General features: G+C 36.6%; 1 protein-coding gene across 5 annotated transcripts in view; it reads right to left on the reverse strand.

The window, feature by feature from the left end:
• LOC127523913 (cadherin-18) overlaps positions 1 to 12,635 on the reverse strand; it is a 223,918-nt gene that overhangs the window by 73,611 nt on the left and 137,672 nt on the right. For 4 of the 5 annotated variants that reach the window (XM_051915087.1, XM_051915086.1, XM_051915084.1 and 1 more), the window contains one exon: positions 7,806 to 8,462. The exons of the other annotated variant lie outside the window; for it this stretch is intronic. In XM_051915087.1, the coding sequence (XP_051771047.1) occupies positions 7,806 to 8,039 (234 nt within the window). In that variant the 5' untranslated portion in view covers positions 8,040 to 8,462. The remainder of the gene's footprint in view (positions 1 to 7,805; positions 8,463 to 12,635) is intronic. 5 annotated transcript variants of the gene reach the window in all.

Here is a 12,635-nt window from a genome sequence, read left to right on the forward strand (position 1 = left end):
CAATTTCGGGTCATTTTACTCCACATAATATGATACCAAACATCATACGTGTAATAGGTCCTGTGAATAATAATTACATGACTTGGTAATAACTTTTCAAAACTATATTTGTGTTTATTTATTTTTTTGCTACAAATTCTGAAATAATGTCTTATACATGGATAAAAATGACTCAGGGTTTGGAAAGATCAGTTGCTGTCTTCTGTCAGAAGAAAATAAAAAGTGGAAGAAGTTAATTTTCTGGGTTTCCAAGGTTACAGGGTTACTGTGAACATTATTCAGAGGTAACAGTCTCTCCTGTTAATGGATGTTGCTGTACAAGTGTGAGACTTTTTATTCAAAGTGTCATTTTTGGAGGATATTCTGAGGGCGGATGATAAAATCCAGAAATAATGAGGTCTTTGATAAGTGAACGACCCGAAAAGGCAGTAAAAAGTGAATAGAAACAAGTTTTTAGACATTACACGGCAAACAAAAATCTTAATAAGAATTTTCTCTTGTTTTTTCTGGGAAAATTATCTAAGCATCTTTAAAGAATAAATAAATAAAGATATCCCCTGTGTGAATTTTCATTCATAAGGGAGAAATGGACCCATAATGATAAGAATACAAGATCATCTTTGCTGTACGGAGGAATGATTGCAAATAAAACAACAAAGCTTAATATAGTTACCTATATATATGATCTCTCTGTAATGAACATTTACTTGCGTGGCAAGCATTTACATTTTAGCTAAAACTTCTTAAGAAGAGGCTAAAGTTTAGCCTTGAACACTATAGCTTCCCTATTCTGCGCTACTCAAAGTGGAAACGGTTCCTTGATTCTGCCAGGGGACCATCCATATATAACCAAATGAATAAAACATTCAAACACCTTTTGTATCAGAATATGTCAAGACCTGTAACACTGACAGAGCAGAACAGACACACTTGAGGCTAGAGGGTTTTTTGGATACATTATGTTGAAATATGCTCAAACCATTTATATAAACCTAGTAGAAGACCTTCAGAGGCAAAAAAGTCAGTCATCAGTGGAGAAATACGAATATTTGCCATCCTTCTTCAGCTATCTGCTTGAGTTACACTGGATTTTTCAATATGCACTTTCTTGTAAGCCAATTTTGGATATAAATGTATTATTAAAGAGTAAGTGTAACATTAAATGTTAATATGGGAGTTTGTACGAAACACTTATGTTTTTAAACATAGAAAATTCTGCAGGTCCACATGGACCCAAAAACACAAAACACAACTTTAGTGTGAGGCTCTTCAGAACTAAGAAGAAGCAACTTTTTATAAGATGTGATTCTATGTAAATGTTTCCCAGTAAGATCTACAGTTTGCCTGGAGAATAAAGTCATCTGAGCGTCTGGAGTCAGTTGTGGCTGGACAAAAGAGAGAATTTTATGCTCATTTCTCAGTGTGAACTCATTTTGATAAAAGACCATTGTTAAGGGAATGCTAAAAACAATGTTATGTATAATATAGATAAGATTGCAGATTTTGTATTATTAGAAAAGGAATCTTTGTGGATGATAAACTTTGTCTGAGACAGCAAAATCGTTCTAAAATACTGGTCATAGGAGCAACTCCTTTTTTTTCCTACAATCAGGGAACAAATATGTAAATAAATGGAGTTGTCACTCAAAGAGTATGTGGTCAGCATATCATACAGTATCTATATGCATTTCTATATGCATAGGTTAAGTTAAAGGAGTCAAAAGTACCAGTATCTAAAAATCAATACATACTTAAAAAAAAAAAAAAAAACTATATCACTAATTTAGCATATAATATGCATACATTTGCATACTATATGAATATGCATATATAGCTATACTGCATGACTGACTTACTATAAACTTCACTCCAGACACTCCAGAATTAGATGATCTCTCAAGACACTAATCCAGTCTAACATTTTGGTGCCTACCAACGAATCAGAAGATTAAAAATGCAAGATTATGGAATCTGAGAGGGGTTTTTGCTTGTACGGCTAAAGAGAGGATCACAGGATTGTCTGAGTCTCTCTGTCTCCTCTTCCTCTTGGGTAATGTATGAGTGTCACATAGACCAAACCTGAAGTTTTTCAAGGACCCTTCCGTAAAAAGAGAGGCTGCCTGACAGGAGCCAGAACTGCAGCGTTTGCCTTTCAAGGTCTGACAATATATAAAGCTGCACCGCCTTGAATATTCCACCACTTGCACAAACATTATATATCATACATGTTACACATGTGTCTTCATGCGGAGCATGAGGAATAACAGTCTCCTGATGCTGAGGATGAATGCTCAAGGATGAGTTACTACCTCAGTCAGGTCTTTCAGTCTTTTCACAGTATACCGACTAAATTTGGTATACATTTGAATAACAAGTGCAGCTGTTATCATTTATTTAAATTATTTTAAATAAATATACTTACTTTTAATATGCATTCATTTACATAATTATTTAATTAATAAATAATGGACATTTAACATCAATATGAATATTTGTATTATTATTTATACATATTAATATTCATAAGTTTATAAATTAATATACATATTAATTGATATATTTATATGAATATAGTGTTTTGAAAAGTTATTTTTTTAAATTTTACGTATAGCATATATTCATGAAATCCTGTTTCTGCCTTAGACAAAAAAAATGTAAAAGGTAATTTTGAAATTAACTTTTGAGCTCATTATTTTGAGTTAAAATTACTGTAAGAAAAAGTCACACTGTAAGATATAAAGTCAATAATACTGAATAATAATAATAAAGTATTGAATTCATTTACATTTATTTAAATAATTAATTTATATTAATTAATACTTAATGTCAACATTGATATTCATATTAATTTGCATTAATATTTTAATCAATATACAGAAGAATTAATATATTAATATTTATCTATATTTTTTAAAATGTTTTATATTTATCATATATTTATGGAATCCCTTTTCTGCATCAAATAATAATAAAAAAATGATTGCAAAATAAAGTTAAAAATAGAAACAGGCTGCATCCGAAATTGCATATGAATTCACAGTACTCATAAAAGAGTGGGCAAAAAGCACCCAGATGACCTACTACTTACGGCGAGATTCTAAATTTTGTATATGATGGACTCTTTACTATCCCATGAGGCCACGGGAGAGGATTTGTGAATGGCAGTGTAGTGACACCGATGCTGGTAGGTCACATGATAATGACAACATGGCAAATGTAGTACGTCCAGATTACAGTCATACACACATTCATGAATGTACTTTTTAGCATTTGCAAAGTAATAACTTTTTCAAAATAAGTACCTACTCAAAGAATATGTGATTTCGGATGCAGCGACAGTCTCACCGTGAGATATATAAAGTCCATATTATGAGAAATAGCCACAACTGTAAGATTAAAGTTGCAACTACTAGAAATAGTCACAACTGTGAGATATGAAATAAGATATGGGCTTCCATACATATTTGATTTCACTGTGCTATCAAAATCTGTGTTGGAAAATTATGAAATTGCCCTGGTATTGGTATTGACTACAGAAAAACAAAACTGTAATGAGTTGTTTATCCATGGTACATTCATTACAAAATTGCTTCATGGAATGCTGATGAGGCGATTACTCTAATCATATGGTACTTTGACCCCTAAAGACTGCGTGAGTCTTTTGACAAAACAGCTTTTCCGTTCCCTTTTATCCATCTTTGAGGATAAGGATGCCACCAGTAAGGCACTCATCCACATGAATGCAAGAAAATAAAGAGCAGTAGGAAGGTCTATCATCTCAGTTTGTCATCCCTCACGGGAACCTTTCCTGTTCTACTGCAAGCGTCTGCAAGTTTTAATTAAGCAAAGACTCAAAATAAACACATACACTCGCGCACACACACACACACGCACACACAAACGGAGGGGCTGAAGGATTAATTGTCTAGAGTCTTTGCCGATCTAATTAAGGGTCATTTCGCATCATGGCCATATTTTACCAGCCCCTGTGATCGAGGCGGTAATTAAATATGAGGGAGTTAGCCGCACTAACGATCTTGGGACCTTGCCTTTTGCATGCGCATGTCAAATTAAATCCCTCATAACAGCTTGCTCTTAATGGCATTTTATCATTGCGGATTAGCATATTCTGTTGACGCTGTAAACTCTGTTCAATTTTTGTAAACTGTTTGAGTATGGAGCACAGCGGTGGCCAGAGGGCTTGGGGGGCAACTTAATCCATCCTGCTGTAGTGAGCTCACCAATCAGAGCTCTGCAGAAGCAGTCGTGCGGATATGCTAATAAAGGAAGACAAAAAGTAATTATTATTTTATGCAATTAGCAACCTGATAAGGTTCTATTTTGAAGTAAGGCAATTTTAAATTAATACCATCTGCTTAATACCCATGTAGCACTTCGGTTACAATGTCAGGATACACTTAAAGAAAGTATAGTACTGTCCGTGGCTTTAAAGAGGACCTGTTATGCTTTTAAACTTTTAAACTTTCTTTAGTGCGTAATGTTGCTGTTTGAACATCAAATAGGTCTGCAAAGTTACAAAGCACAAAGTCACTCCAAAGGGAGTTATTCTCTATATCAGTCATATGCAAAAAAAGGGGCGAGGCCTGGTTGAGTTGAGTTAGTAGTGTGTTAAAACTCACGGTTATGGTAAGGGGTGTGGCCTTTCCAAAACATGCTTGAAGCAGTTGACCAATCAGATCACATTGTGCTTTTTAAAGGAGGGGCTTCATAGAGACAGGAACTAAACAGAACATTACTGACAGACTTGGAAGAGAGGTGCTGCAACAATGTAAAATATGTGGTAAAATTATGTGTTTTTTGAACATTCAAGCATGAAAGCCTACCCAAAAACAAAAGGGCATGGCCTCTTTAAAGTTCACTCATATATTTCAACACCACACTAATATCAACATGTTATCAGTCTGAACAGACAAAATATGTTTTTTCTCAAAATAAAAGCTCAGAAATGTGCAAATCGCATTCTTTTGCATTTAATTTCCCTTTCATGCTTAAAGCTAAAACATGAAGATGTAAATATATAAACCTTTTCATCTCATTGTCACAAAAATGCATTTTTGTACCTCTAGATTTTCTCTCACAGAGGCAGTTTTCCATTGCTGCCTTCAAGTCCTCCTGGGAAGTTTGTACTTGTGAGCTCAGAAGTCAGAATTATGCTGAGATTTGCATTCTAATTTTGCTTGGAAAATTGGACGGTTTGGGGACTAATTTATGCTTCATATGTATTTTATGCTTCTTATAAATTATTCACAGTAAATGATGGCAAATGAGTGTCATCTCATAAACCAGCTTTTTTTATTACTGTTCTTCACCAAGAGTACACAAAAAAAGATGTACAAACTACTGTATATATAGCCACTAATCACAATTATACAACTTACAACCAAAAACAACTTGATTCCACTATTATAGTTCAATAATCCAATGTAAATTCTACTGCTGTCAATTGACAAAGAAAAGGCATTTTTATTTTTTTTATTTTTTTGATGGCACCCATTGACTTCCATAGCAGGAAAAAAATACTTTAAAATATCTTCTTTTGTGTTCAACAGAAGAAAGAAACTCATTTAGGTTTGGAACAACATGAGGGTAAGTAAATGACAGAATTTTCATTTTTGGGTGAACTATCCCTTTAATTGCACATATTTCATTATATTACAGTAGACGTTTTAGCAGTTACAACCAGTAAACCATATAAGACTGGTTTAAGCAGTTTGAAAATACATCCTGCGAAAATACATACATCCTGCGAAAACAGAGCAACTGCTATTACGATGCATGTGAATGCTAACGGATATCTTTCTCCAGGTATGATAACCATGCTCATTTCCAGCATATTTTGGTGTCCTTCCTGACCGCTCACCTCATAAATACAATCATTCCAACATGATTTGAAGGCAGCAAGTAATAATGTCTGTCTCTTCTTCTATCTTTCTCTGTCTGCACGTCTGTCTCTCTTTTCCCTGCATTACCCTATGCTTGAGTACCCTGAATACTGATCAACCAACACACATTTACATATTTCTGAAGATAAGAGAAGTCAAACAGTACACAGACAACTTAACCAGCTTCCTACGGCCTCTTTGTGCAGCGCTTCAGTAGAGAGACTTAAAGCACATGGACATGACCTGCTGAATCAATCTCCGCTTCAGAAAGAGAGAGAGAAGATACACAAAGAGAATAAAAGGAGGACACTGGGATGGAGCCATGCCTCCCCGCTAACAGTCTCACAGTACCCATTAAACAACGTTTATTGAATCAATTTACAATGCGTAATGCAGTTTTTGAGTACTGGGGAGCTCAAGGACAGTGGCAGTGTGTCTTTCATTGAGCTTCTACTGTTATGTGAATGGGCTCTGGTGATACTGAATATCTGTTCATAACTGGCAAATGGATTGCAAATTAAAATGTATAATCATCCGATGATCTCCATGTATGACAATAAAATAATTACATAAAGTAGCCTATAGCATTCATCTAGCAAAATACACATGAATGTGGTCACTGCAAAAGTTTCCATGCTGATTCCAGACTGACTTGCTAATGCTAATAGATTCATGGCCCTATTTGCTATATGGCACGGACACAAAATTCATGTTTCACAAGATCGACAAGCCCATGAGGCAAACACAGGAGAACCGGCATGACTCTAGCCAAAATGATGAAGGCTGTCAAATCTCAAACACAAACCAATAAGTCAAGCTGCAGTTCAGAGCTGCTGTTTTGCTGTACTAAGCTAACTCCATGCAAAGACGTTATCGATCAAGGCCAGCGGGTACAGACAAGTGATGAAATAAGGTCAGAGAAAGAGCAAAAGGTCACTTGCTTGATTTATAAATGTATGTTGTTCATGAGGGTCTAAAATGTTTCAACATTATCTTAGACTACTGTTATATCCCCGTTGAAAATAACACCAATCACAACAAGCACAATGTATCTGCTGGTCTTAAAGGCCACCAAAATGGCCAGGCTGGTCTATTTGGTTTTCTATATGGTTCTACAAGGGTGCGCAGCTCCCAAGGCTGGGAAACCTAACCATCTTAATTCAGATAAGTCCACCAAACCACCTTAGGCTGGTTTAAAATCAAAATTGAGTCTTGTTGCCTTGTTTATCATTTATATGCTAGTGTACTCCTAAAGTTGACCAAAATACCTTTTAGCAGATATACTCATTTAAAGTCCTTCCCTTCCAGGAAAACAAACCAAAGACTCTGCTTAAGAAAAAAAAGCTGGTTGGCTGGTCTTAGCTGGTTTAAGATGGTCAAGCTGGTCTTTCAACCTGGTGCTCAGCTGGTTGGTCAGCTGGTCTCCCAGCCGGACCAGCTAAGACCAGCCTGACCATCTGAAGAAGTGGCCAAAACCCCTCTAAAACCAGTCTGCTAAACCAGCTATGAGCAGGCTAGAAGGCCAGCTAATGGACACCAGCTTAGACTGGTTGTAGTCTTTTGTTATTGTTGTTGTTGTTTTCATGCTGCATTCCAATTTTTGGTCCAATAGCAAGCAGCAAATAATTATTCATTGTTGTGATGTAACCTAAACACTATCATATATTAAAAACAACACAGGAAAGTAAACTGCACAAATTATCTTCTCTCTGAATTAATTTAATTAAAATCAATCAATCAATCAATCAATCAATGAACTTATACTGGCTAAGAAAAAGCATATTTTCCAGCAGGGATGGTAGGGGTCAAAGGTAGGAATCAAACACTTTCTGTTTTACATGCTGAATGTATAAGGTGATGGGGGAGGTAAAAATTACAAAATAAGGGAATTGAATTGCTTACCTTTCCTACATATTGTGCATCTGGACCAATGTGTTCCTCTAAGACAAAGAATTGGTTCCATATCCATCCCCGCTTGGGCCGATGGTGGACCTCTGTTTCTGTGTGGTTGTGAGTTGCATTGTGGCTCCTGGAAATGACTTTGGCCTGGCCGTAATGGCTCGCCTCATAACCCCTCTCCAGAAAACACAGGCACAAAAGTACAGGACACAAACAAGAGCTCGGGTTCACCTTCATGACTGCAAACAGGAACGAAATTCCTAATATTCCGAAACGATTCCAAAAACTACAGCGAAACTCCCAAAGTTCTGCAATATTCCAAATACACAGTGATATTCCACAAATGGTATATTCCAAAGGATATAGATGGTTTCCAAACCCCCCCTCCTCCTCCACCTCCTCGTCCTCCACCAACCAGCAGCCACCTCTACTCCTTATTCCCCCTCTCTGATGGTCGTTTGAGGGGCTTGATTTAATCAGACATCGGACCGGAGGTCCAGAAAGCTTGAATGAGGTTCATATTTCAGTTGTTCATCTTGGAAAGGTAGTCGGAATGCATTTACATCATGCACTCTAAGAGCACTCGAAGAAGAACGCACACGCGTTCAAGCCTGGATGCAACAGACATGTAAGACGACAGCAGCGGCCATGTTGAATCTCCTGTAAAAAGATGAGATGCACAAGCAATTTTAATGTTTCATATTGTTGCATGATACCACAAGAAAAGGAACATCTCAAAAGACATTTAATTATGAGTACAGCATCATTGCTTAATGTGCCTTTTTGTCAACATGGAATTAAAATTGACCATTTATTTTACTAATGCATGTTGCTGGTCTTGTTGTAAAAGATTTATCAGTGCATGGCATTTCAAGAGAAAGTGTTTGGCTGCATCCCAAATCGTATACTATAGTAGGTGAAAAACAGTATGTGACAAGAGTAGTATGTCCGAATTCACAGTGCTCATAAAAGAGCAGGCAAAAAGCACCTAGATGACCTACTACTTCGGGTGAGATTCTGAAGTGTGCATACAATGGACACTTTACTATCCCATGAGGCCACAGGAGAGGATTTATGAATGAAAATGAAGCAATGCAACTGATGCTGGTATGATGTTGGTCACGTGATTATGACAACATGGCAAATGTAGCACGTCCGAAATTCATTCATACTACACACATTCATACTAAATAGGACATACTTAGCGTTTGCAAAGTAATTACTTATTTGCGATTACTTAGTATGCTATTTCCGATGCAGCTTTTGTCTTTGTAATTTTTATTCAAAATCTGAAACTACTTTCCCTTGATAAATTTAACCAATATTCAATTAGCTATTTAGTCATAGTTTCAGCAAACTCAGATTCAGTGTGAATCCATTATGGTGCAGACCGGACACTTTTTACAATTCAACATTTTTGACATTTAAAATTTGGATACACATTATTTTAAGGTGTCCTTGTTACAGTGTAATTATACATTTAAGTATGGTGTAATAATAACGTACTTACTACATGGTTAGGATTAGTTGCATGTAATTATGCATAATATACTGTTATTACTTCTCTGAAAGATTACAAAAGTAAAATGGCCATTTACACCGATAGTAAAGGAAAGTTTGCCCAAAAATGAACATTTTGTCATCATTTATTCTCAGCATCCACTTGGACATTCTTTCATCCCATTTCATCTTTTAATGAAAGATTTCTCAATAACAGAGTCGGACCAACATGAGGGCAAGTAAATGAAGACGGATTTTTCATTTTTGGGTGAACAATTCCATTAAAAGTAATTCATGAATTTTCCTTACAGAGAACCAAAACAACAGATGCTTGGCACAGTAAGTCCGTAACTAATTATCTCCAAGTTATAATCAATATTTTGCTGTTTAACAAGGCTTGGCATAATGTAGTACCTTTGGATTCAGTCATATGCAGTGACTGCAGTGCAGACAGAACACGTTCACAATGCAGTCAAATATAGTTTCTCATCCTAAATTAGCAGCATGTAGATGAGTTAATATGAAGATGTAAAAGCATATCTAATGTAAAATGATTATCTCTCAGAAGGACTGCACTTGTGTAACCTGAAATTTTAGAGTGTTCTTGGTGATATAAGGGGGTTGCTAAACCAGGCAAGGACAAGGCACTTTCGTCATGCTTCAGTAATAAACAGAAGACAAACATTTAATCATAAAATGTGAGAGATCATAGTGTGGAGCTGCGAGCGGCATATTTAGTTTAATGAATGCAGAAATTCTAATCCCTTTCTATTCACTAGCAGCACTCTCATCAAGGTTTAAAAGGTCAGAAATATTATAAAATATCATTAAATGTGAGAAATGTAGAGGATTTTGCATTCAGTCAATTACCACAGCAAGTAATTCTGACTTGACTAAAAATATGTTTATGCTAACATACATTTACTAATATTAGGGTCGTCTGCAAATGACCATTTATGCTGCATCAGAGAATGCTGAAAATCTGGTTTAAATGAGAATGGTGCATGTCAAAGATGCAGGAAAAAATCAAGGATTTGCAAGAGTGAAAGTTCTTCATGCAACCATAAAAATGATAAACATTTGCTGCAATGCAATCTGACTATAAAGTCTTAAAGATTTGCAGCGATGCCATATGAGAACCATTGTTGGTTCCCAAAACAACATTTCACTGAACACTTCTTAACAGTTCTTAGTGTGAAGAACGTTTTAATAATCAGAAGAACCTTTATTCCACTATTAAGAACTTTTTGTAGAACGGAAATGTTCTATGGATGTTACAGGTTCTTCATGAAACCACAGATGCCTGTACTTTTAATTCTGGTTCAGCTAATAAACAAACTCCATTAGAGCTTTCTTTTGTGCGCCTAAACTAATATAAAGAACATATCCATGCATCAATTAATAATCTCACTGAATGGTCTGTATCTACAGTAAATAGAATTTTTAAATAGAAATCCAATGTGTATGCATTCAACAGTTTGCATTTCTTTAAAGCCAGCTAATTTCAGGATGACAGAACATCCAACTAAGGAACCACCACAGCTTGAGCATGGATGAGAATATAACTCAACCAATGCCTCTAAAAGCATTTGGAAGCTTCCAAATCTAATACTGTCATGGGAGTCAAATCCTTTAAACGGTAAACAGTGGAAATCCCCTTAAAAAATGTACATGGATTAAAAATATGTTCTGGATTCTTGGATAATCCTCATGTTTGAGCAAGCTCTTCACTCAGGAAATAATGCAGCTCGCATTTAGTCACTGGTGACACCTATAAAAAGAGCTAGTTGTTAAATCAAGACTTCCATCTGAGAGGGAGACAAATTGTGTATCGTGGTTTAAAAAAAGAGAAGTGTGCATCCTGATCTGTTAGGAATGACTGCTCTCAAGAATACAAGAGTGTCAGCATTCTCAGTCAAAAAACGAACTAACCTAAACATACCTGTGTCTATGGACTATCCCTTCAATGTAACTCAATTCAATCAGCTGGATAGCAAATAGCAGAGGGACACTTCAACAAAACAAGTCCTTGTATGTATAATCAGTGCAGTGGTTCACAAAGTGCAGTTACTGGAGGAGACCCTGAACATACAACATAACACTATGTTTAGTGAATAATAACTCACATTTAGATCTGGCCTTACACAAAGCTATTGTATGGCCTTTTAAGACTTTGATTTCACTTTTATCATCTTTTTGGAGACGTGTCTCAACAGTCAATAGCCATTCATCTCTCTTTGTGGACTATCCTGACAGTGTAGCTTCAGCAAAGTAGTTTTTAAAAGTTTTTTTTTTTAAGCCATTTTCTATCAGTAGAATGACTATAGAATAAAATCAATAAAATAAAAAAGAATATATATTACTATATACAAAGCTTAAGTCTAACCCCTCCTGTTCAAACCACCCACTCTAAGCGGGACTCAAACCCGGGTCCGCCGGCATGGGAGTCGGGCCCTCTAACAAGGAGGCTAAAGACCGCAGTCTCTAGCGTCAGTCGTTAGAGCGCCTCTTGAGATCAGAGGATTGAGGTTTACACGCACAGCTCTTATCAGCCTACATCTGTTAAGCCCGACCCTCCTATACTTAATTTTCCATGTTCTGCTCCGTTCCGTGCCCCCTTCTACGAATACATTTATCGTTAGACCCCTAATATATATTGTAAACATGATCTCACCAAGTACAACATGTTCTGGAACAACATTCCAATCAACCAATCAGATTTGAGGGACAAGTTTACAGTTTATGTCATGTTTAGGCTTACAACAAGGGTTAGTTGCTTCTACACCATTCTTATTCACCTAGCATTTCCCTCTGATTTTAGGGATAACTTATGGATAAGGTTAGGTTAAGGGTATACTAAATTTTCAGACAGGAATGTTGTTCCAGGATCAACAAAATATGTTGATCGAGGGACACGTCTTTCCATCCATCCATCCATCTGGAAGAAGCGCCCCAGAGGTGTTAACAAGATGGCCCTGGGTGAACTGACTGGCTTCACCCTCTGCACTGCTGGTCTCTGAGGTGAGGCGGTGGGGCATTATCCTGTGGACTGGATTTGACAAGGTGTGTTTGGGATTTAAATTGCTCCGATGTGTGTGCATGTGTGTCGGCACCTCCCAAGTTGCTCTTCAATCAGAGCGCTGATGTAATGATTGTATTCCTGATTATAATTAAAACACCCTTTCCATCCACCACCCCCATTTCTTTTCCTCTCAGTCCATTGGTTACGGCTCACAGCTGTGTTCAATCAATGGCAGCTGGTCTCCAGTAGAGAGGCATTCATACAGCGGTGGGGACTTTCTCTACTGTCTGATCAGAGAGCAGCAGGATACG

Source organism: Ctenopharyngodon idella, chromosome 12 (assembly GCF_019924925.1).
Source record: "Ctenopharyngodon idella isolate HZGC_01 chromosome 12, HZGC01, whole genome shotgun sequence".
In the NCBI taxonomy this organism is placed as follows: domain Eukaryota; kingdom Metazoa; phylum Chordata; class Actinopteri; order Cypriniformes; family Xenocyprididae; genus Ctenopharyngodon; species Ctenopharyngodon idella.